Consider the following 27,861-nt stretch of genomic DNA (forward strand, 5'->3'; position numbering starts at 1 on the left):
CTTGTTCAGAATTTAAATAATGACAATTCAACACAGAAATGACAGTTTTCTCTATTTTCTAAGTAATTATCATTTGAATTTGTAAATGATTATTGAATATCATCAAATGTATTGTTTTTTCTTCGCATTCCTTGTAAGCTCAATAGAGATATTAGTGAAAATTTATATTACAGGTAAATATTTATTATTCTTTATTAAGTTGACTAAGAATACGTATTATGTATCAATAATGTTCCATGTTTCATTTAGTCTTTAATTATCACTTTATTATATCATTTCTTTATTAAATAATTAATTACTTATGTACATTTGTGTATGTGTATATGTGAGTGTACTTTTTTACTCTCTCTCTCCCTCTTTATATTTTTCTACTTTAGGACAGTGGATGAATAATTCCATGAAACCAAATACAATTCAATTATTGTTAATTCATCGAAAATTGAATAATAATTATAACATTAATTGGTTAAAACAATTTATTTCCAATTATTCACATGTTACTCGTGTTAGTTTTATAAAATTTACATTAAATTTCTTCTCAAAAATATAATCATTTTCCCTTTCTGTATACGTTAAATGTTTAGTTAATTTATACTGATACTCTTCTGACTATACATTATTTTATTACATAATCATTATTAGTTATTTTATGCTTTTCTTGTTGTTTATAGTTTCACTTATTTCTTGAATTTGTCGTTGTTGTTATTCTCTTTCTTTTTTCTTCTTTTTTTGTTTCATTATTTCACAATTGTTTTTTTTAATATTATTATCAATTAGTTCTATGTTTGTTTTAACAATTGTTGTTTACATTTTCAAATCAATAATTTCAGTTTCATTCTGTTTACTTTGATTGTTTACATTTTTTATGTTTACATCTAGAATATTTCTGTTTTATATTCATATCGTTAATAATGATACTACTAATAAAAATTTCATGTTCTGTCTTATTTTGTTTTTATTTAAACAAAATATAAATCTAATTTTTATTTCCGTAATTGAATATATCATATTGAATCACTATCATTGACCTAATTTAAAAGTTACATGGATGAAGTTAAAGGATAATGTAATATTCATTGATGAAGTTCATGATTGGTTTATCTCTCACTAAAACAATATTAAGTTCATGTTTACATATTTCATAATCGATAATATTAGCATAATTAAAGATGCCAATATTGTTCTAGGAATTAGCAGTGATTTAATTGTTAAAGTATTTACATTTCAAGTAATACGTTGTAAAGTTCGAACCTTTCACCATGTACTCCATTTCGGACAACAGGGTATCAATGCTAATCATCACACAAACATTGTGATTAGAAGTAAGATAAATAGACCGTTAACTGGTAAATCAATTACATTACACGCTAAAAGGTAGATATCTAATTTCATGTCATCGTATAATCTGTTTCCTATTGTTTTCTTTCACAGTTATGTTTTGATGTATGTTTATAGCTGTAACAACATAACTTAAAATTTCACTTTAGTAATGGCAATGTAAATAATCACTATTGTTGTTTTTTGGCACTTTTATACAGAAACATGTTGCATACGTCTTTTGGTTTAATGTGTGAAAGTATAAGTGATGATAGTTCGCATATACCTGAACGTACCAACTGGAACAATATAAATACTAGAACATATCCAAATATTATCTCGAAGATGGAATAGGAAATTCATAGATACTTCCAAACCAAAAACATAATTATTTACTAATCCCATTAACATTCCTGACAGTTGTATTTTTCTTTACATGATTTCCCACAATTTTAAACTTCACCAAAACCAATTTTTTGCATGACACTGACCCAGTTTGAATCTATGTCTTCGGCTTAAATCTTCAGTTTGATTGTATAGAAAATGTTGACATAACCCGACCTGACAGGATAAAGTCACTGAAATAGTTCGAGTCCAATGCTCTCAAGCTTATTGTGCAGTTATTTTTATGCTACTAATCTACACCTATCAAAATTTCTCTCTTATTGTTTATTTCTTTACTGTGAAGCAATCAAACCATCATTTATTAATTATCATAATTATCTAGTTCGAATCAATAAGTTATTTGCTCATATAACTACTATTTACATTTTTTCCAGATGTCGTCTTATATATGATTGTAATGCAACGTGCACGAGTAAGTTTTAAATTTTTGAGTTACGTGAATGACAAATGATTGTTAAGTGATATATTATAAACGTTAATTCTCTGATTAAGTCAGACTTACATATTTCACTGATTTATGGATTATCCGTTATTAAAATAAGTGTACTAAATTGTTTAGTTATTAGGTTTACTGACTACATTAATAACTTACCTGGTATGATTTAGTTACTTATAAATAAGAGATGTGATTGTCGCTTTTCCCAACGGTTGACTGATAAAGCTTCCAAGTTTTTTTATATATATAGACTGATTTGTAACAGGGAATTCTACTCTCCTCTACTATTTGTTATTCTTTGTTCAGTTTACATAATGGAAATTACATTATGTAACTCCAAAAAAGTGTTTCTTATCGCTTCAATTGATAAGGTCTGTTTACACATATGAGTTATTTTGTATGGTGAAAACAAATAACCTTATGTTTATCTCACATGTTTGTTTTGCATAATCTACCAGCCACTATTTTTGTAATATATAAAATGATTGATTAATCTGTGGTCAAACACTCAGTTCAACTAACGTGAATCTGTATATTTCCCAATGTGTTAGTGTTGTTTAACTTCACTAATGTTAACATTTATGAGTATGTTCAGTCTTATTTAAATGTGAAGCTTATATAACATTTTTAATAATAAGTTAACTGGATTTTTAGAATTAGTAAAAAGATAATTTTGTTTCAGAAAAAGGCTAAATTAAGGTTTCTTGTACTTCAGTTTATTAGAACAAGTACTAGATATTATTTAGGTTTGTCTTATAATACCAACTGTGGTTCTTTGGTGTTTTTCAAACTTCATTTCCAATTACAAAGTATTAGTTTTTATTTCAGATGGTCTGATTTTACACTGGAATGTATTCATAAACTTTCCCTAGTTAACTAATAATTTTGACTGAAAAATAAACATTTTTCTTTGATCATTATGACTGTTTCTTCTGTGTGTTGAATAACTCTCAGATAACAGCAGTAATTTCAATGTGATAGTTCGTCATCTTTTATAGAAGTTATTATCTAGATTATGGTTGACTTTTAGTGTAATATAGTTAGTAACAAGTTTAAAATATTTTTATTTCTGTTTGTCTTTGTTGAACATTGCATAAATGGCATATATTTGATTATTCCATTAATTTACCTTTTTTTTCTCTTTTTTTGTTGGTATTTACAGAATGATAAACTAATTTCCCTTTTATGATTTAGGCCTTGAATATATTTAAAAAACTTCACCGTACATGTGAAAATGTATTTAAAGCTGATATCGAAACACTACAAGGTAAATTCCAATATTTATATAGTTGGTTTGTGAGTTTATTCACGTACATATATCTTCAGAATAATTTACAACTATCATGTTGAGTTAATGTTGTAGATTGAAGTATCACGAGCAACACACAGTTTCTTTTTTCTCAAAAATTTTACTTTCTCTGTGTTAATGTTTATCAAAAAGTCATTGGAAGTTAATGTTCCATATATTCTTGTGATTACCTCTGAAAATCTGATATCCAACTGTTTATGAACAATTTTGTTTTACTCATTTCACTAATATTTAAACTATTGTTGAAAAGAAAAGACTTTTGAACACAGTTATCATACAAATTTATTTAGCTAAGGATAAATATTGATAATAAATAAATGGACGGATAGGTTGGTTGAATTTTCTACAAAACGATGAATGGATGATTACGTACCGATTCTTTTTATCAACTTTCTTTAATGAATAGTAAGAATTGTATTATAGATATTGGTTCAATGTACTTTTTAAAAACTGATATCCATTATAAAATCATTAAGGTTGAAAATGGTGAGTGACGATGATATGATGTAAGATAAATCACAGTAGGGCATAGCTTCATTTATTCTCTATCATCATTTAAATCTTGATTCATTTATTATTTCCAACTTTCCATTATTCAATTATATTTGTTCCCTTTTCGAACTTTATTCTTTATGTTTAGGTTTTCATTAGTTTTGATGAAATTTCTCATCCTATGTTTCTTATCTTGTTTATTTCTCTTCTGTTTGTTCTGAAGTTAAATTTAACAACTTAGATCGATACACACTTTGCAGGTTGTGCACTAACATAAACTGATTGACTAATTGATTGAAAAGCTACTGAAAGATCATAATGAAACGAAAATGTATACTTTGTACAGTTGTGAACGTAAAGTGGAAAATTCTGTGGTACTTTACACACCAAACTGTGATACTTCAATTATATTAGCGACAAGTTGAATTTTATCTTTTGAACACCTCAACGTATTTTCCTCTTCTGTGCGACTTTAATTCGTGAAAGACTTTTGAGTGATCCTTAAGTAGTCCTGAGAAACTCCAACCACTTACTAAGGTCAAAGTAAGTTTATGAATTCATGCAAGGAATTAGTGTTAAGAGTTAGGGTTTTTATTACAGACTTGCATCATTGTAAGAATGAGTTTTGCAAGAAATTTCAAGAGGCATTTTCGTCAATCTGGTTTGTTCGTCTATGAATTATAACGCCGCCGCCTTTGGGTGGTGGCATGTCTCAGAGTTGGTCACAGTGGCGTAAATGCTTTCGCTCTCTATATTCTGCCACATCTCAAGCTCCTTAATTACCTTAAGTATTTGATTTTTATTATGTCGATCTATTTATTTCCTTCCAAATTATTTCTTCTATGCTTAATATTTTTTACTATAATTTCTGCTGTTACTATGTCTACTACTCTGGTAATTCGCTGTGCTGATGTGCTGTGGCAGCTCGAACCGATTTACATATTTGCCTGGATCTACGTTGGGTATGATGTATGATATTTATTGCAAATCATGTATGATTACAAATAATGAGGGTGATATCACCGACTTCTCTGGAGTAGTTAGTATATCATACCATACGGAGAAACTAGTTGAAAATTAAGTTCTTCAGTCTTTTTGTCTTTTATTCTAAATATCTAGATAGGAAATTTTGATATGAATAATCTACTTTATAATTAATCATTCATATGTATTTTATATGTCAGTTAATTATAAATTTTGTCTTGTTTATTTATAAAAATATTTGTGCTTATGTGCGTGCTTGTGGATGTTTCTATCTAGCCGCCAGAGAAAAGATTAATTCGGAGTTTCGAGCTAATCGAAACGAAACTGATACTGAAAAAATAAACGAAGTGAGTCATTTGATATCAATTTTAGATCATATTTATGATTATTCATAGTGATTACTTTTTCAGTTATCTTTATTTCTAATGCTTTAAAGTGACATAATCTTATTGCTTTTAGTTTAAGTGTTAACCGAATGACAATCGGCATGTTAAGTGACTTTTTTTCATTAAAAAAAATATGTATTGTAATCACTGAACACTTGCTTTTCATCACTAACATAACTGAAAATATTTATTTATGTTGTTTAATCAATGAACAGTGACCAATGTCACAGTTGCCTGGTTTTCAAGGTGCAATGTGGTCACTAGTCTAAGTGATATGAAATCGCCAGTACTATGTTTTGATAATAATTAATTGGAGGTAATCGACGGGAAACCCTGCAACTTGATCTTTAGTATTCGACTAACATTAAGGTTTAGAAAAAAATGACATTGACCACTACTCAATGATTAGTCGTTGTAAATATCTCAGTCCTACAAGAGATGACTGTGGGACTGGATGATAAGGGTTCGAGTCCACCAGGGAGCATAAATTCTCTCAAGATTGCAAGTAAAGTGTGCTAACGACTGCCAGCTATCGAGAGACGTATATTCAGGGCATCTTATTAACTGCTTTCAACCCGCGTACATGAAAACACATGTATGAATTCTAATGCTAATTATGTTGAGCCGTAATTTGTTTATCAAGATACTTAAATCTGCACCATTAAGTTAAAGGGTCAAAACTTACTTTAATGCAACTAGGTAGTATAAATAACTGTTACACACGAAACATTCATCCCAAAACTGAGTAAAAAAACTTGAAGTTGATTGCTCAGTTTTATTTGTTATATTAAACATTATTAAACTGTAACATTTCACTCTTTGCAGTATACAGCTACTGCCAAGGAAGTCCTACTCACTGCTTTTTCCCGGCGGTGTTGTTGTCTACAAAATTGAGAGGGAGAAAAGCGAATGTGTGACTCTTTAGCCGGGTTGGTGGATATGGAGGACTCACCTAGAGGATTGGGATACCCTGATTATAATCCAGTGGTACACGTGGGCTCCAGGATCCTAAGGGGACAAATAGCGTATGTACCAATTGCTGGTCACCGGCTGCCATGGGACTGTATCTCCTAATGTTGCTTCACTGCCTTGTGAATTAGACCTTTAGGTCAAAGGCTTGGTGGAGTAGCCCTCTAAGAAAACCGCCGTCTTTGGCTTGAGTGCCCGAGTAGTATTCTAACCCTCACAATAATCTAATGATTTGTGTGGCTCATATATATTTGGTGCCTTCTTGTACCAATATTTATGTGCTCAAATACATAAATAAATATAAATCCTTTGATCAAACTTCAATTCATTATTTCTTACTGCCTAATGTAATTGACTATTTTCACATTTATTTCGTTATAATAAACAGTTTTCGTATTATTTATTTGAAGATGACGGACAGGAAGTTTCGTACCAGTTGTCACCCGTCAGTATTTACAAAGGAATTGATATTTTATCGTTGTATCTGAACCGCCATAATTCAATAACAAATTTAGAGATATTTTTGCATTGGCTTGTTCAGTCTATAATTTGTTTATTAGACTAATATTTTTACACTGTACATATATACATTGTTATTGTTTTATCTTACATTTTGTATAGTTATTGAAAAATGCAGAAGATTGCGAAACGTTAATACGAACAGCAGTTATTCAAATGGAACTCGTCGATGCTGAGAAAAATGTTTATAGTAGGTGGAGTCATAATAATATCTTCATATGTTCGTATCATTCAGATAGTCAAAAGTGTTTTGTGCCCCCAAAATCCTTGGTACGGTCGAGCGTGGGGGGAGTTCGCTTTCCCTCTCGAAATGCTCTCACATGGCCACGCGCATACAGCTACTGCCAGGGAAGTCCTGCTCACTGCCTCCTCGTGGCGGGGGTGTTGTTTACGAAATCGAGAGGACGAAAAGCGAATGTCCAGCGCTTTAACCGGGTTGGTGGATATGGATTCCAAACTAATATTACATATGAGCTCTAGGATCTTGAGGGAACAAACGGCGTATGAACCAATTGTTGGTCACCGGCTGCCATGGGACTGCATTTTCTTACGTTGCTCCACTGCCGTGTAGATCAGATCCTTAGGTGAAAAGCTCTGGGTGTGATTCCCTAAAAAAACCATCTGCCTCAGTCTGGGCACCCGGACAGTATCACATCCAACTCACAAATCAAATGATTTGTGTAGCGCATATGTATTCGATGCTCCTTTGTACCAATATTTGTGTGTTCAAATAAATAAAATAATAAATGAATAAAGTGATCTGTCTTGTATTGCTTAATTCATTTTAAAAAATTGTCTAGTAATTACCTAACTGAGATATATGGATGTAGATTCTAATCACTGTTTTCATTCACACTATTTACTATTCCACTAACATTTAGTCAATCATAAAATACACGTGATCTGAGAAAATATGGATTGGTTTTAGTTGTCATAGTTTCAAATCAGCGCAGCGGCTTAAACAAGTTGTGAAATGAATTATTACAGACAAAATATATAATTGCAGTTAAGGATTCCAATATTTAGCATTTTTTTCATCATGTTAACTATTGAGTCGTTTTTTACATTGGGATTAAAAAATATCTATATAAACACCCGGGCAGTAGAATTACATTCTGTTAGTCGATTGTGGAGATTAGTTCAATTTAAATGTATTTATTGTTACTGTTTGTCAACTATGGTGCATTAGAAAGCTGTTTCATTCTATTTAGTAGTAGACATTTATGATACTATCAGGTACCGAATCCGAAATTTCCAAATCTCATGGTCACTCGTCCATATTTCCAACTTCTATTAATTCTTAGAATAAAACAATAATCCTTGATGATATAGTAATGAATCGCGACTGAATAGTTCTAGCCAAGAAGAAAGAATATCTATCCATTTGTTCCAGGTTCCTGAATGTTTTTCTAGTTGAAATCAGTCTTTCATGAAATAGATCTTAGAAGTATATTTGTTTATATGAATTATTTCAGTGAGACTATTTAACATTTATGTTGTTTTCAGTTATAGTTTTCTTCCTGACCTTCATAAAATGAAATATAATAATCTTAATGTAAAACTAAAATTTTGATACAACAACTAATTTGTTTTTGAATGAACTTTTTATTTTTCTTTATAAATGAATTTGTTTTTCTTCTTTTCTACAGGAATGAATCTACGTGAAGATTTAGCATATCAAGATAATGAACATTGTGTTAAAGATAAATAAAAACAAACAAACATGAAAGAATAGTTTTATTATAACTTGTGCCCTGTTTCCTATTAATGTATCACGTGATGATACAGCCAGTTAGAGAACAGTGAATTACCGATCGGCCCAATGACGCATAAAACCCGTACGAGCAGTCTAGAGACCTTATCGACCCATCCTGTTGAGTTCAGAACACCAATCTCAGCCTCTGCGATATGAATCATCTATTTTAAACATATTGGATTGCCAACTAAACAGACCACATCGTACCATAAAATATGAAACAACATTTGTACAAGATTTAGCCAAATGTGGCTGTGAATGTGGGAGGTAGTAATTGATAGACTGGGTATAACTCAAGAATGGTAAATCGTATAATAACAGTTCATAGGTCAAAATAAAGCTTATAATAAGAGGAACACGAATATGTGTAGTTTAGTCACTTAACAATTACACGACAAAAATATACGTATAATATTGGTCCATAAATGGATCCTAAAAGTTATCATTCATCGTTCTCATCGGGATATAACACTTCCCCTCTTTTTTTGAAGATCCAGAGGTGATATCTGAATTTTAAATTTTCCGAGTTCAAATTTAACAGCTCAATGCTAGTAAAATTAAAGCGGTTTATTAGAATTTTGTTTTATTCATATATTTTTTAGAAAGTTTAAACCATTTTATTAATTATTTGTGGATAAGAATTTATTTAAATTATTATTGAATTTATTAAACAAAATATTGCATTGTTTTTATTGTTAAGTTAAAGCTCTATATCCTCTCTTATTCTAAGATATTAACTCATATTTAGTTCTTAATTGTGTATTTCTATGTAACAGGGTAGTTGAAACAGTTTGATATATAAACAATTGAGTGCAGTTGTTATTAAACACATTTAACTAGTGTAAGTAACAGCATTGAACGTGACTTGTCCATCTTTGGATAGTACTAATTGGCTTTACCTAAACAGTTTGATTTAAAGCTAAGTCGATAAATATATATTAGGTAAATGAGTTACATTAATACTAAGTAGTGTTGTTCCCTAAAAATATTATATCACATTGTTACAAAGCAGAAAACGCTAATAATATTGGCCACCAATTTGTTTTCATTTTTATGATACTGAAAGTTGGAAAGAAAGTGCCTATGACCCTGAATAGACTCCAAACGTTGCAATTAGATTTTTGAGTGATTTGTAGTTTCCGACTTGATTTCTTCTTAGATTGATGGTTCTTCAAAATGTTTTTTTATATTTATTGTTGATTACTCAAATTTATTAATCATGTTTCGAATGGCTTTACTGTTTCTGATACTTTAATTATTCTGAACATCAAACAAATAACTACCCTGGCTTTCTTTAGACGAAGATCATTGTCATCAACCAAACTACCACTGACTAATACAATCAATATTTTTCTCAACTATTCCCAACGGATCATCATAAAATATAATCTTTTATCATATATATCTTATATTATCCTTTAAAAACCATGGTCTAAAACACATACACTGTTCATCACCGTTTTAGTAATCGATTTTTGCCAACGCCAATCACTTTCGTTAAGGCGGTTTGACGAGTGTGATCACAGGCAAATGAAAGAGGATTGGTTGTGTAAGGCAAGTCTATGTAGTCTAAATTGTAGATTATATATTATTGTTGGTGAATCTTCTGAGAATAATTTCCGAGAAAAAATGTATCGAAGTCCGGCTAAATGGTCTAGAGGTAGTGTTTGTGTGCGAGGTCCAAGGTCGTGTGTCCGATTCTTGCTTTCAGGGTCGTGGATTCTCACTGGTGAGTTGTCCCGTACTGAGACGAAGTGGCTTTCCGGTGCTTCCAGGTTTTCAATGGCTGTCAAATTTTGACCGGTTCGTGATTGCAGTGAAGTTCAGTAGTCTCCACAACCCATAATGAGAGATCATCTTGACGAACCAGCTTCTGAAATGACTTTTCTTTTCAATTCTACTAATCTCAACACGGGCAATTCAACATCATGAACTACTTTTAGTACATGTTATTTCGAAGCAGTTAATCGAAAGCTTAGGAGAACGGTTAAATAATAGAATATAATTGTCATTGGATTTATAACTTGCCAGTTAGATGTACCTGGAACTATGTTGGTGTTCTTAACAATTCTCAAACATCATGCCTATCGATCCATATTTCGCAGTTGTATATACTAAACTACTGATTTTTCTTACTCTCTGTTCAACAAAGTGTATATAGCGAATTATGTACATTGATTTTTGCTTTTTTGTATAATACTGTAGCTGTGGCGTAGTGTCAAGTAGAGTTTTTAGTACTCAATAATGATTTAAAGAAATAGTCACGAATGTGAAGATCCTTCCGATGAAGAATTTAGTTGAATCATATTGAAAATCTTGATGCACGGCCAAACAAAAGAATAATAATTAAGTGTAATAATAATCATAATGCGTAGTTTAATAATTTTATTTAGCCTTGCTAGGGTTGAAGCTATCACGAGTTCACTTAATCTGCGAGCGAGAAACAAGACTCGGTGAGCGTCCCAGCCCCGCTAACTAGAGGGAGAAGTCGAAGCTTGGAATGGTAAAGTATATTCTGCAAACAGCCAGAAACGAGCGATAACAACAAACACGATTCAAAACGTATGTGTACAGTACAAAACCGTCCTTGGGGAGAGTTACCAAATAGAATACTAAAAGACGCAACGGACCAGAAGCATTTAACATATTTCCCAGTGGGTAATACGACATGAAGGTGACAAGAGTGCCTTTGGCGCGAAAACAAAGAAATTCAAATTTTCTGAATAAAATTACAAAATTAGGTCCTTTCCCAAGTGAGTTCTGGGGATCTAACGTCCCCAACAAGCCTCGCCTTTCTGTAAATTTAAAGTATATGGATGATTAACAAAGGTGTAAGACAAGTGGAAGTTAAAATTAATTTGCAAGGTTTATCAATAGACATGTAAGTAGTGAAACTCATGGATAGAACCATTTATTTTTCCGTGTAAATATAATTTTCATAACAAACACAGCTTATTTATATTAGATCGTTCCCAAAACAAGTAACGCGATAAAAAATTGAACGAAAATCTTATTACAACATTCTAAGTGAATAAAAGATTTTTCAGAATGACATTGTTCCCTAGGGGAACCAAATGTAGAAGTAAATTGTTTATTATAAACAAAAGTATCGACAACTTATAATTTCCCATGAAAGTATTTACACAGGGCATGTAGCTGACATCATTTCACATCGGAAGTATCATAAATATCCGACATGAAAGATTACTAGGACACTATTTCTCTATCTGTTGCTAAAATCAGAATCATCACTGGGGTGTCTTCGCTGCTATGTATTCATAGATTCTGTTGGCTTAAGAATTGAGAACCACTACAATTCCACGATGCTACTGCACACACTTGGGTATATAAGCCTTTGCAAATTCTATGAACCAAAAGGAAAAACACGAAAGACTGGTTCAATTAAGATTTACTGGCTTCTGAAAAGCACGTCTTAACAATAAATGTAATCATTAGATTAGCATGCAATCCTTTGTATACTAATTTCTATACGTAGTAATATCACATATAGGAGAAAAATCAAGGAGATACTGTAACAGCACACTGAATACAGCTTATCTGAATTGATACAGGAAATATAATTCACACTGAACGAAGTTCACATCAATCGCTCTGACCGAAGTTCATAGTGAATCGATACAAAAAATATTGACGTAAATCGTGTCATCCTTTTTGTTTTATCATATCACAGGATATCTAAGTTTACATTTAAGAGTAACTACTTAACAACTGGATAATAAGCTGAGAGATCTGACTACTCTATATACATTTTGTTTTAAATATTAATAGAATTCAACAGTAAATATGTGACTGCTATTATGTAAGTCAAAATTATTATACAGTGTGTGACAACAACTAGGTATATCTCATTCATAAGTAAACCAATGTTCTCAATTTAATCTTCAAATAATAGAATTTAAAATGCTCAAATAGTTTAAACGCGTATGTAAGTTATAGCAAGAAAATATCAGTTATTTTCATTTCATATGGTAATTTCTCATAAGGGAATTTCAAACCATATTATCATTTATGCATACATTATCAGTGACCTGAATCAGAACTGATTCGAACAATGTAGTGTTTCCTTAACACCATCATATTCATTCCGACACAATATAAGCATACAGAAACAAGCAATGGAGTGACATTCAAACAACGAATATCATTAACCATTAATGCAGAAACAATTGTCTGTGTATCCTCAATCTGACCTGAACATGACAAGCAATATGTGTTTTGTTCTTTTGCGTTACGTGTGGTATTCATAATTCGTGAATATGGAACAATTAGCTTTTCAATTCTTCATCACTGGCCAAATAAACACTTAACAATTAGAGAAATTCACAGAAATATTATTTCATTGTGGAATGTGTTTGCCAAGAATTAGAGTGTTAATATGATAGCTACTGAGTTAGGACATTAAAATTTCTTTCGGTATATAAGCGGATGGATTTTCAGTAGAAGGAAACGTAATATATCTCATGTTTCACAAATGACTCTCCCTTCCTACAACAATCAAGTTAAGATTACTAAGAATTTAGTTATTTCAGTTTGTTTGCCTTTGAGTAAAGTCAAATATTTGAATACATCATGCAGATAACATATGCCTTATTTCAAAGAGAAGAGAACTTTCAAATCTCACAAGTTGATCAGCGACATTCTTGATGACACTAAATTTACAAAAGTAGAGGAAACAGAAGACAGAGTTTCCTTCCTAAACGTTTCAGTCATCAGAACAAACACAGAAAGTGTGGAAATACAATTATACAAGAAACAAAGTCACATGAATTAACTATTGAATAACAGCAACAATCCGATCATGTACTTAAAGAGTCATGTCAAGACACCAGTTAGAAGAGCTGAAGCCAACAACAGGACTCTCACAGCACAAACGATTCACGAAACTCATTTTTGGTCCGTTTTCCACAAGAATGTCAACCCCTATAACTTTATCAAAAGACAACCAACGAATAAATATACAGTCGGAAAACCAACTGAAGAAAATAAAAAAACGTGAAAAATATCCCAGAAACCCTTATAAGGATATTGCGGTCCTTTAAAATCAAAGTCGCTCACAAATCCACACCATCATATCCGAACTAAAAAGTAGCACAATAAAAGAAGACGAACCCAATATCATCTACAAAATAAATTTCACTAACTGCAAGAAATGTTACATTGAAGAGACAAGACACTTCAATCCACCTACGCATTCATGAACAAAGATAAATGGTGAGGCCACATGATACAAATATATACAGATGACTATGAATAAGAATTCTATTAAGTAATATCTAAATCCTGAATCGGTGAAGCTAAGAATCAAATATATTTTTAGGGGTATGGCATTCAAACCAGTCAACAGGCAAGTAGATATAGATCCAGTCTACGAATGCATTACGAATAAGTTAACTAGTTATAAGTCCGGAGAACAACAAACAAAAATGGTCAATATGAATCTAAGAACAAATGAAAAAAAATCTGCCAATAAAGCAAATTACAAGCTAGTCCGTCGGAAGGATGTCTGTGAAGTTTAGTTCTACATAAATTAGAGACTGAAGTTGTTGTCCAGGATGGCAATATAGGCTCAGTAATTAAAACCATCTATCTCAGATAACAGATTACCAAGAACATCTAACTGATTTACGAAATTCCGGCGTCATTTTACAGACATTTTGCAGGCTCTTTCATGTTCACAGCTGTACAGTAGCGAATGTATGAAGCTATCTATGGTTATAAATCTCGTGAAAACAGAGTGTATTTTTGTATGCATAAGTGAAATGTATGCTCAGATAAAATCGACAAAGACAATTTCTTAATACAATCACAGTTAATAGACGTCCGTATCCATTTCTCGTTCAATTATTTTGTTAATTCATTTAAACTACTCATGAGTAACACGCCATGGAAAATATTGATTTTAGTGAAATAATACTTATAATTACTAAAGAACGACGAGGAAAGTCAGAAAAATCTCGAATCACTGTGAAGCATTCATCATATATTTCATTCCATCCCTTTCCCTAAAATATTAATGGTTGTCGGAATCAAAGTTCAACGTTTTTAATGGATTTAATTGTAGATCTTTCTTTTACAAGTAGTTCTTCTTTGATTAGTCTACTGAGTAAGTAATATTGTTTTTGCAGTTTAAAAATCCCCATAAGATATTTAAAAACAAAGAATATTTGGGTGAACAATTGTTTTCAACAACTTCATCATCAGGCTTTACAGTTATAAGTCCATAATTATTATGATATATTACAAAGGCCAAAATAAGGCATGTATTAATGAACTTGACAATGTTATATGTTAAAAATGGTGAACGTTTGCATCTGTTACGAAATATATAGTTCAAATTTATATTATTTGTAAATTAGAAAGGTCATTTAGTAAAGGTCAGAATGATTTAGAGTAAAGTGTCATGACATAATCAACATAGTAGTCATATAAGATAAAAATTGTCTGAATAAAATGCATAGTAGGAGAATTTCATCTTGTTAATTGAGGTCATAATGATAATATTGTGTGATATCAAGGTAAATACTATAAAAAAGGAATTCAAGTGAATTGGGAAACATGAACGTGTAAATTAAAAAAAAGAACTAAACGCAAAAGGAATTAGGAGAGGTGATAAGTCTAAGTATCTGATGGATATACATCTTCTGGATACATAAAGTTCGGTTTTCTGGAGTTGATCCACATGGTTTTAGTATTGTAGAGCTCCTTTGAGTAGACTATTTAGACCTTAATATAACAGAGAAAGCTTCATATATTTTAATATGACGGTCATTATCTACCAAGTGAGGAAGAATGACGCTAATAATCGATTTAGTGACTACTTTTCCCAACCATGCTGGTATATGTTCACAAACACCTTCATACCACTATAAAAATTAAAAACTCCTAATGTCCCGTGTGATACTATTTGTAAAACTATTTAGGTTATAGCTAGATATTTTTGGAAATAAATGAAAGGATACACAAATAGCTGACTAGTTTTGTTGAGTAAAATCCAATAAATTCACTTATGTGTTTGAATTATTAGGTTTTTTTCTTGTAATTGATTAAAAATTTTATCCAATAATGTACATTTATAATTGACAAATTGTTAAGTGTTTATTTGGCCAGTGATGAAGAATTGAAAAGCTAATTGTTCCATATTCACGAATTATGAATACCACACGTAATGCAACAGAACACAATACATATTGCTTGTCATGTTCAGGTCAGATTGAGGATACACAGACAATTGTTCCATTGCTTGTTTCTGTATGCTTATATTGTGTCGGAATGAATATGATGGTGTTAAGGAAACACTACATTGTTCGAATCAGTTCTGATTCAGGTCACTGATAATGTATGCATAAATGATAATATGGTTTGAAGTTTCCGTATGTGAAATTACTAATTTTATACGTAGTTCACGCATTCATAGTTTTGGATTACAAGTAACGCTGAATTTCTTACTTAGGGTTCATCAGTTAGGTAAACTTCCACTTTAATGTTGATTGTTGAATCGATAGCTCTAAATGACACCACGATATACATCTCATGTTTCAAGATTCTCAGTTTATTAAAATATTGTCACGAATTCCACTGCTACCATAAGTCGAATAATGATAAGAGTTGTGACTGGAAAATACCGAATATCATACACGTAAAATTACGAACATTTCATAAAATCTTATCCCCTTTGTTGTTGTTGTGGAGATGATGATCATATGTGTGTTTTTTAATGTTGAAAGGTAATTTTGAATAGTTTGTCTATTTCTCAGTAAGATACTCCAGACCTTATTGATTACAATTCAATGAAATTCGCACCATGTTTATCAATACACCTTTTTCGAAAAAATCTTGATTACAATGTCCAGGGATTATATCCTACGTTATATTTTATATTTCTAAAAATTTATTACCACAGTTTTGTAAATATTGTGAGTTTTGAAAATCAATATATAGGCTTGAATATTATATTCCTTTAACAGATCAAGTTATTTTTCTGTCACTGGAATTTTTGAGTCAGGTATATATATAATTCATTGACTTGAAATCTGGAAAAAAACCCACCAGTAAATTTATCTGAAATTATCGATAATTTTGATGTTTGGTTATATTTCCATGAAAAAGCTTGAACTAGATTGCTAGGCGAAGCGTTGGATTTATTTCAAATTCTTTCGCTGAGATTTTACAAATACATTCTTACTCTTTAATGTCTCACATTAACTCGATGCCCAAATACTGTGAAACTATTCGATTAAATTTAGATGAAAGTTCTTATTTAAACCCACCAGTAATGTCTGAAATTTTACACAACTCATTTGTCCGTAACATCAAGGATGTTGTCACAGTATTATGTTTCCTATGTTCATTTTCAAACCAAAGGATCCACTTATATTTTCATTATCAGTTTGGGGGTTGTGGAGATTGTTAAGTTTTTGATTGAGATCATGAACCGATTGATGTTAGACCACTATTGAAAACCTGGAAGCAATGGACGACCGTTTCGTCCTATTGTGGGACTTCTCAACAGTGTGCATCCACGATACCGCTCGCGGGATTCGAGCTCAGGGCCCTCAGTTTCGCACGCAAACGCTTAACCTACTGGACAACTGAGCCGGCTTCCAATGGTGTCAATGTCTAGTCTCAACCGATCCACGAAATTGCACGACCATCTTCCATTGTACTGAGGTAGACACCTGTTTCTACCCGACACGGATTATCTCCACTGGTCACGGCTTCGTTTTATTCTTAATTTTATTGTTAGAATGAATATTTAAAAATATTGTGCATTAATTTATGTTCCATTTCCTGTTTTCTGTAATCTAGTTTAATTTTACCACTTAATATTGTATAACTAGTTATATTATCTAACTTAACCCAATTATTTATAAATTCATGGTATTAATTGACGCAATCTGGCTACTAGTAATAACTAGTCGATTAAAGTGCTTAATGTCGATATCTGAAAGAATTAAGTCATTACAAATTTCACTTGCTGTGATCATGAGTCAATTGATGTTAGACCACCATGGAAAACCTGGAAGCACTGGACGGCCGTCTTGCAATATTGTGGGACTCCTCAACAGTGCGCATCTACGACCTCACTTCGCGAGATTCGAATCCAAGACCTACCGGTCTCGCGCGCGAGCACTTAACCATTAGACCACTGAGTTGGCCGGCATCCAAGGGTGTTAATGTCTAATTTCAACCAATCCATGAAATTGAGCAACACATCTACCTTTGTCATCAGTTAGTTACTACCTCACAACTAACCCGCAAGGCGGGGTCGTGGATGCGCACTGCTGTGTAGTCCATCCAGTGCTTTCAGGTTTTCCATGATAGTCTAGCTTCAATTGACTCATGATTTCAACTATTGAAATTACTAACATCTTCAAACAACTCCTTCTGATAAATTATAAATTTAATGAAAACAATTACCATATTTTATTTATTATTAATAATCTTAGATTTTCGAATCAGTAACTATACCATTATTATCATATCTGATAATAATCTAATAATGATTCATATTTATTATTTTATACAAGTAATATATAAATATATAAAATAAACGATGTGAATATGTTGAACTATGTGAATTGTTAATTGAATAGATTTTTTCCATTCATCGATATTTTCAATATTAAATAAGCTTGGAAACACAATTATATGAAATTTGACTATAAAATCACCCATTATTATTATTACTCTTAGTAATGTGACATTTTATTATAACTTGTCTAAATATATCCTTATTGAAGGTTATCAATTGAATGTTTTTGTCAAGTTGAACGTATACATGAATAGTCAAGGTCAGAATGAAGTTATCTTAATTCATAAATAATTAAGAATAATCTCTAATTATTTATTTATTTATAATTTTATACGATTTTTAAAATAATTTTAATTTTTCATATATAAATTAATTGATATGAATTCGCTTGATGTTGTTGACTTGTATTTTCCCATTGTTATTTAAGACTGCAATTAATCAATCTCTTGTTGGTATATGCGCATTGCGATGGAATTCGAAGCGAACGGTACTAGGTTCGAGTTCTGGAATGAAAATAAACTGTGAGATGCAGGTACATCTAGCTAAGGAGTTTTAAATAAGATGAAACGCGCGTCCTGGATTCCATTACGAGTCACTATCTATCTTTGATTATAAAGCTTGTGATTTAGGACAATATCAAGGCAGTCTGCACAATATGTACATATGCCAATATGAGATTGATCAATTGAAAGTCCTCAATAACAATGGGAAGAAACAGGTAAACAACATCAAGTGAATTTAAATTTCACCCCATTCTACAAGCAAGTGGCTATCAGGACTCAGTAGCTAAATGGATAACACGATGGCGTTTGAAGCGAACGGTACTGGGTTCGAGTCTCAGAGTGAACATCGACTCTGAGGTGCAGGTACATCCAGTTGACGAGTCCCAAATAAGATGAAATGTGCGTCTTGCATTCCACTGCTAGCTACTATCCATCTTTGCTTAATTTATATGAAATTTTTCGAAATAATTTTAAAAGAATATTGTTTAGTGATTAAAGTATTGAAATTTGAAAATTTTGACGATATATGTATAGCTATATACATTTATAGCTATACATCTATTCCACTTGTGAATTTATAATATACCTCGTCAGAATTGTAAAGTGCTAACAATCTAATTAATTTAAATAAAGCCAGAACGAACATGAATGCATAATAATATGAATTCATTATATTTCATGGTTTCTCATCAGCTGCTTACAACGAAGTATGTATTGAAATTTTACATTGAGGTGATATATAATGTGGAACTATTGGCATAAATGAATGAAAAAAATTGGAATGATAAAGGTTATCAATAATTACCATATATACGTGTTCAAGAACAGGTCAGAGGTTATTTGATGTCAGAATCAAGAAAACTTTAGGGATGGGTGATGTAATAACTAATACTATGGGACTCCTCAACAGTGTGCATCCATGATTAATTAACTCTTTCTAGATAGAGTTAATGAAAACTAGTCATATAATTTATAGTGTTTATTTGTTTTATGTAAATCTAAATATTTATTATTGTTGAAATATAAGGGAAGATATATAGGTTAGAAGGATAAGGCACTTCGAGTTGAATGATCCTAAAGGAATATGATTTGTATATATTTTGAAAGGAATTGAATATAAACTGGACAAATTTCATATCAGTGAAATAGGCTGTTAATCAGTTGTTGGGAAATTCTAAGAAATGATATCTATGAAGCGTATATGTTAATGATGTTGTCTGTAAGGACAGTGAAAGTTTTCGAATTAAAGCATTCAATTAGGGGAATGTGACATGTTTAAAGTTTATTATTCCTATTTTCTGCCTCATTTACAAATTCAACGTGTATTCGAAGAAGAAATGTTCCCGTTGAATGTAATTTCAATCATTTTTACTCATTCATATACGTTATGGTATACCGTTTGTAATTAGACTTTGGGATAAAATATCGACTATATTTCAGTTTGATATAGAAACTATACATATATATAGTGGGGAGTGGTGGCTTAATGGCTGAGGTATTCGACTTCCAGGCAATACGTTTCTGATTTAAACGTCTCTCCATCTACTCCGGTTTATTCAACAGGGTAGAAGTATTAGTTTTCCTACTCACCAATTATCTAGTGACTGAGTTCCTTTAAATATTGGATTTTAATATATATAATGCAAATCTGTAATTAACCTTGAAATAGTGTCTTTAATAAAACTTACACTCAAATATATAGTACTCATTCACTAGTTGAACGGAAAAATGATGGAAGATGTTGTGTACAACATAAGCATTCGAAATATTCCAGATAACGTCAGCTATTGAAAGTGCGGTAACAGATGAATGTATTTTATTGATTTATGTAGATAATTTTCTATTTACTTTGAATTTTATCAAATTTAAGAAATTTCTTTTTAATGTAAGTCAATATTGAACATAATTATTCATCAATGAGAATGAGTTCATTGGATTATTTAATAACTAAATGATCAAATTATATAAATGAACATTACGAAATGAATTCAAAAATTACCATTATCTGGTACAGGGTTTTGATAAATAATCCCACCTTTGAAGTTTAGTTTGCTTGGGTTGACCTCACAACCTACATTGAAGTCACACAATGCAATAAATGCCTAGCCTGGATTACTCTACATAATAAATAGGTAATAATACTACTTTTATGTCCTTACCGAACAAGTAGAATCTTACTACATAAATTATTTATTTGAATGCAACAAGAATAGAAAGGTAAAATGTATAAGACGACTGATTATTGTTTTCTCCAGTTCTATGGCATGAATTAATTAGTGCACTTTAGTCGTCTTTGACATAGACAGCATTTGCTAAACAGTTCAACGTCCAGTGATTAGTTTACGTATGTAGAAATGATTCAGCTTAATGATATTTCACTGATTCTACAGCACTAATAAAAATATTCATTCAAGAAGTCAGTTTTTTTCGGAAATATTCAGTGTTGAAATTGATAAAAAAGTATCTGTTGCTAAAATGGATGTTTTTGGGGCAATGGATTTCCTTACTTAGATCATTTAATTGTGAATCTTTAATAATCATTCTTGATAAAAGAATCATCGTTTACTTTAAGTAGACGTAAGCATTCTAGCTGTTTGAAAAATGCTAAATGTTTCTAATCATATTGTTCAGAATGACACTGGAAGCTTCACAATTAAATCTTCTAGATCAAAGGACATAATAAAATGTAAATAACAAGTATTTTCTTTAATTAAAAAGATTCATCTAATGACATCTCAATTACTCATTTAAGCCCTCAAATGGCCTGGTAGACCCCGAATACCCTGGTACGGCCGAATGTGGGGAAATTCCGATCTCCCTCTCGAAATACTCTCACATAGCCACGCGTATACAGCCACTGCCAGGAAAGTCCTACTCACTGCCTTCTCGTGGTGGGGGTGTTGTTTACGAAATTGAAAGGACGAAAAGCGAATGTCCAGTGCTTTAACCAGGTTGGTGGATTTTGAAGAATCCACCTAGGGTTTGGAAAAAATTGAATTCCAAACCAACGGTGCATACCGGCTTCAGTATCCTGATGGAAAAAATGGCGTATGAACCTATTGTTCGTCACCGACTACCATAGGACTGCATTTCCTTACGTTGCTACACTGCCTTGTAGATCAGATCTTAAGGTCAAAGGCTCCGAGTGTGGTTCCCTAAGGAAACCACCTGCTTCCGTTTGGGGATCCGGTCAATATCTTAGCCCTCACACAAATCGAATGATTTCTGTGGCCCATATATATTTGGTGTCTTTTTGTACCTGTGTTTATGTGTTTAAATAAATAAAACAAATACTCATTCAAAGAGTATTAATACGTTATCCGCTGAAAGAACTACATTTAACTTGTAAATATTTCTAATTTACATACGGTATTTAATAAAAGAAAACATGAAATGATAACACTGTTCTTTTGTTGATTATGTTTATCCTTTTTTTTTCTAAGGAAAATTTACCAAAAAAAAAGAAAAATTTTTTTATTTATAATTGTAAAATAGTTTTTCTCCAAGACTTCTCGTTGTAAAATTAAATGATGACTCATCAATGAGTCACTAGGGGATTAAATTTTCTACCGTGGTAAATCAATAAACTACTAGTGTTTTTATAATATTATTTTGTGGCTTCCTGTTTATTTAATTCATTTTAATATTTTCATTGATAAGAAATATGTTGATCAGTTGTGTAGAACATTTTAAATGAGTAAAGAATTCACTTGGTATTATTCATTTGAATCTTCCCATTGATGTTTAGTAATACAATTGACCAGTCTCTTATTAGCATATGTGCATACTGTGCGTATTGCTTCGATGTTTTCTAGATCACAAGAATCATAAAGATAGATAGTAGCTAGCAGTGGAAATCAAGACACCCGTTTCGTCTTATTTGGGACTCGTTAGGTGGATGCACCTGTATCTCAGTGTTGATGTTCCCTATGGAACCTGAACCCAGTACCTTTCGCTTCAAACGCCACCGCGTTATCCACTTAGCTACTGAGTCCTGATAACCGATTGCTTGTGCAACGGGGTGAAGTTTTAAATTCACTTGGTGTTGTTGACTTGTATCTACCCATGGTTATTTAGGAATGCAATTGATCAATCTCCTATTGGCATATGTGCATCCTGTGCGTATTGCGTAGATACTGCCTTAATTCACAAGTATTTTAAATAAGTGTTTAACGCGTTATTATTTTTAAATTATTTTGATTTCAATGGATTATTTAAGTTCATTACCAAGGACTAACCAAATAATGGTGATTTAATGAATCTTTAACAAATTTTTAAAGTGACTGACCACTGAATAAACAGTAAATACTGATGATGATTGATGAAATTAGATATATACAATGCTTCGCTTGACAGTCTGATTTGAACTATTTCAGTAACTTTAATTTTCATTGTTATTTGTGTTGATTTCTCTGTAAAGAATTGAATTAATCTACTGACTGAAGCATTGAAACTATTCAAATTCAACCAATGAGATTAAATAACGGATCGTCGAATCCAGTGGATTTATTCTAGAGATTATGTTATGCACCTACACAAAAAAGTAATTGATGTTAAAACAAACATAAAATTATTGGAAATATAAATGATTGTAAGATATTAAATTTTTATTTCACTAACAAGTGTATTAAATCAAGACGTGATACTCTGTCTTGTTTCGCAATCAATCATTACCATTTATTTATTGATAAATCTGCACATCTTCATCATATAGAAGATCACTTGTGTTAGGAGTGGCTCAAATATAACGTTAGTAATTGCTGTTCTGAATGATGGGCATCTGAACTATTAATTCAATTGGTATTGGGTATATATATATATATATATATATATATATATATATATATATATATCGAGGTTAAGTGTTGCATGTTGATTACCTTCAACAGTATAACTTCCTGGATTATTTTGACGAAACTAAATTTGTGTTCATAGGTAACACATTATATAAAATTAATATATTTCTTTGTAATGTCTTAATGTTTCTCATCATCTTTCATCATGAAGATTATAAAACAAGCTGTCGCAATCATATGATATATTATTTACAAAACATTCATGTAAATATAAGTCGAATTGACATTATCTATATAACTAACCATTAATATTTTAACTGATTCATTAAGATCATTACCTATTTCCTTGGAAGATATGTTATGACAAAAAACAGCGGTTTCATTTTTAAGCTGTTTTTTATATTTTTTTAATAATAAAACTTGTCATTTAGTAAACTACAATCACTTCTCATATTGGTAACATATGAATACATAACAATCCATGTCCATTAATTAGTTGATCATTAGAAAATTGTCGTATTTAGTAGAATACATATCTACGATGATCTTATCAGCTAAAAATTTGTTTTAAATTTGACTTGTGAAGAAAAGAATAAAATAATCGGAAAATACCAGTTTCTTAATTTTTTGATTGAGATCATGAACCCATTGATGTCAGATCACCGTTGGAAACCTGGAAGCAATGGACGGCCGTTTCATTCTATTGTGGGACTCTTCAGCAGTGTACACACACGATCCCCCTGGTGGGATTCGAACCCAGGGCCTTCAGTATATATATTGTATAATAAATGCTTATTTACAGATATACTCATTCGTAGTAGTATGTAAGTTAGACCAAAAAAGAAAAACACGAGTTATATAGAAGTGATTGTTTAATCTTTTATTACCTTAATGTTCATTCTAATCAGTGGTTTATCTTATGTGAAAAATGTATTGAGATTTAAACATTAGTGTTCAAATATTTTACTAACTTACTTACATGCGCCTGTTACTTCTAGCGGAGTATAAGCTGCCGACCAGCATTCTCCAACCCACTCTATCTTGGGCTTTCCTTTCTAGTTTTAAATATTTTAAAAGATACATTAATTACATGAATAATAAGTAGTATATAAATTGAATGAATAATCATGTAAAAGATTTAACTTAGTAAAAATCATTCTTTATTATTATTTTTTGTATAGTTTATAATTAAATCAGTCGGTGAAATGCATGTTATCTTTACAATAGATTTATTGTAGAAAATTTCTGAAGTCAACTAGTAAGAAAGACATTAAATTCATTATGAATTGAACAATAGTCTGCCTCCTTTATGTAGATTATTTTACTTAGTAATTAATGAAGTTCTTTTTGTTTAAATAATTTGACAAAACACGAAGATAATCCTGCAAAGAAATTAATTTTTCTTGTTGATATAAAAATATTTTAATTCAATTTTATTGTATTTAAAATATTTGCTTAGTAACTAATGTTAATTCAAAAGCATTTGGTATTGTTTACCTGAATATTCTTATTGATATTTAGGACTACAATTTATCATTCATGGAATTTCAGAAGGGACACATTAACTCTAGGATGTAGGTATATCTAACTGACAAGTCACAAATAGGACGAAACGAGCATCATGTATTCTACTGCTAGCTACTATCCATCTTTGCTTGAAAAGTTAATTCATTTTTTGTTGTTGAATAATACAAATAAATGATGAATGGAATTCAAGTTATGTAAATTATGTAGAATAACAATTCCTTATGCTTCATTTTTGTCAATGAATTATATTCACATACAAAATTATTTAGTCGATTATTGAATTCAATAACAAATATTAATAATGTACTTTATCTTCTCGAGAGTTATTCTTAAATAAAAAAGATGGTCTCACAATATTGTGAATTGATTAAAATTAAAGTTTACATGAAAATGAAGGTTCTTTTTTCAGGTTCAGTTTGTGGGACCATGGATGCTCATTAATGGGGAGTTCCATACTAGAATGAAACGACCATCCAGTGCTTTCAGACTTTCAATGGTGGTCTAACATTGATCGATTCATGATTCCAATAAATCTCAACAATCTCTATAACCCTATACTGATAATTAGCATGTATACACTAGTGACTAGCTTCGAAAGGTAATTCTCGGAGTTCTAGAGAAGAGCCATGATCAGTGAAGTTGAACGGTATCAAGTGTCAGATTGTTATTCATTGAAGAAAATATTTATACACTGTATTATATTGAAACTATTTATATCGTAAAATTCGTATCAACTAGTTTACAATTATCAATTTGTTTTACAGTGCTTTTTATGACAATACAACTGATTCAATCATCAAATTAATAAAAAAAATTATTTCATGCATTTCAATTTGCTTTTTGTGTTGTATCAATGCCATATTCCCTTTGCATCTGTCACTGTAATATCAACATTATTCAAAACTGAATATTTTATACAATAGGATATTTTATTTTATTTTTTCCACATGAATCTATCCTCTAGTAGAATTTGAAAGAAAATCAGTTCTGTTCTGTTGAAAATATTAAATTATCGATACTTGTAATTTAAGAAGATAAAATAAGTAGTAAGTTCTAAATTTAGCTAGTGTGATGTCTAGCACTTGTAAAGTGCATCTCTAGTTTTTATGGAAATGACTAATTTGTAAAGACTTTGAATTGAGTCATGTAGCAGAGCAGTAGTTAAGTTATCTGCACTATTCTATCACTTATGGTTAGTGATAATAGTAAACTAGTCTATGATACAGAACGAATCCTATCAATTGACTTTCTTATTTGGGTCTACCAAGCTAAGTTACTCAGTATTGCAGTGTAACGTGTTTGATGAAGTACATATCTAAATAAAGGTGGATAGTGGCTATCAGTGAAGTTCAGGACCACCATTTCTACCTATTGAGGACTCGTCAACTGGATGAACTTGCACTTAGTTGGTTAGTTGAATATTGGTTACGAAACTTTGCGTAAAAATTACTTTTTATTGATACAGGTTCATCTAGTCCATGACTGTCAAATAGGATGAAACGCACATTTTGGATTTCATTACTGGCCACTATCCATTTTTAGTTAAATGCTTGTGACTTAATGCCAGTGATGAAGAAATTCTCTCAGTATGCACATATGATAAAAGAGCTTAATCAAACTTCAGTTCCTAACATTATTAAAAGGTAAATTTAAACTCTTACAAATAAGTGACAATCATATTTTCATTTCCTTTATTTTTATATATCTATTAGCTTGTTTGAAATAATAACTTCCAAAGTATCTCAATCTGTTCAAACCTACTAATCATGAAAAAGGAAACTTGATATTTATTAATTTTTTGATTGAGATCATGAACCGAAATTGCGCAACCATCTTCAATTGTACTGAGGTAGACATCTGTTTCTACCCGACACGGATTAGCTCCACTGGTCACGGCTTCTCACCAGAACTCCGAGAATTTTCTCACGAAGCTAGTCACTAGTGAGTACATAGTCATTATCACCATAGTGGTTGTGAAGATTTTTAAGTTTTTGGTTGAGATCATGAACTGATTGATGTTAGACCACCATTGAAAACCTGGAAGCACTGGACGGCCGTTTCCTCCTATTGTGGGACTCTTCAGCAGTGGATTAGTTGGGGTTAGACATTAACACCATTGGATGCCGGCTCAGTGGTTTGGTAGGTTAAGCGTTTGCGCGCGAGACTGAAGGCTCTTGGTTCGAATCCTGCTAGCTGGATCGTGGATGCGCACTGCTGGGGAGTCCCACAATAGGACGAAATGACCGTCCAGTGCTCCCAAGTTTTCCATGGTGGTCTGGCTTCAACTGATTCATGATTTCAATCAAAAACTTAACAATCTCCGCAACCACTATACTGATATTTATTAGCTGAATTTATTTTTAAAGCTAAAAGATTTAAAATCCTTTAATAGCTTACTTCCTACATTTTTAGTAATCTAAAACAAAACATCGATGTTTAAACTTAAACAATATATGTCATATATTTACTCAATCATTACTACTATAATTCAAATCATTGTTGAATAGTTTACAATCAGTTGTTTGTTTTGATGATTCAAAGAATTCATAGTTTTTTCTTTATCAGAAAAGAAATTGAAATGAATATTGGATTATTTGTATACAATTTATTTATCATTTTCTAGATGAATTCATAGTGTCAATATATTGTTTTTATGTACAAAATATATCTTAACGACCAATCAACAAAAAGAAGAGAAAGATAGTGTTATATACAAACCCAAAGAGATATATTAGCTACTTAAGTAAACATTGTTTCTTTCGAAAAAAACGTGAATGACATAACACAAAGTAAACATGATGAGAAAGAAGCTTTAATTAGACTTGTTTTTAATTTATGTAATCTAACTTTCTTAGAGAGGATCTTTAGTAAACTTATCTGAGAGTTATTGAATGAAAATAAAGTTGAAC

At 31.3% G+C, this 27,861-nt stretch overlaps 2 protein-coding genes across 4 annotated transcripts in view; both read left to right on the forward strand.

Annotated features, from left to right (window-relative positions):
* MS3_00010183 (uncharacterized protein) overlaps positions 1 to 945 on the forward strand; it is a 31,438-nt gene extending 30,493 nt beyond the window's left edge. For all 3 annotated transcript variants that reach the window (XM_051218543.1, XM_051218544.1, XM_051218545.1), the window contains one exon: positions 378 to 945. In XM_051218543.1, the coding sequence (XP_051074728.1) occupies positions 378 to 550 (173 nt within the window). In that variant the 3' untranslated portion in view covers positions 551 to 945. The remainder of the gene's footprint in view (positions 1 to 377) is intronic.
* Positions 946 to 1,032: 87 nt separating this feature from the next.
* LYRM7 (Complex III assembly factor lyrm7) lies at positions 1,033 to 11,981 on the forward strand. The gene is made up of 5 exons (XM_051209286.1): positions 1,033 to 5,290; positions 6,920 to 7,007; positions 8,467 to 9,414; positions 9,872 to 10,925; positions 10,967 to 11,981. The coding sequence occupies exons 1-3, from the start codon at positions 5,126 to 5,128 to the stop codon at positions 8,526 to 8,528; spliced, it is 315 nt and encodes a 104-aa protein (XP_051074730.1). The 5' UTR covers positions 1,033 to 5,125; the 3' UTR covers positions 8,529 to 9,414; positions 9,872 to 10,925; positions 10,967 to 11,981.
* The last annotated feature ends 15,880 nt before the right edge of the window (positions 11,982 to 27,861 follow it).

This window comes from Schistosoma haematobium, chromosome 1 (genome assembly GCF_000699445.3).
Source record: "Schistosoma haematobium chromosome 1, whole genome shotgun sequence".
NCBI classification, from domain to species: domain Eukaryota; kingdom Metazoa; phylum Platyhelminthes; class Trematoda; order Strigeidida; family Schistosomatidae; genus Schistosoma; species Schistosoma haematobium.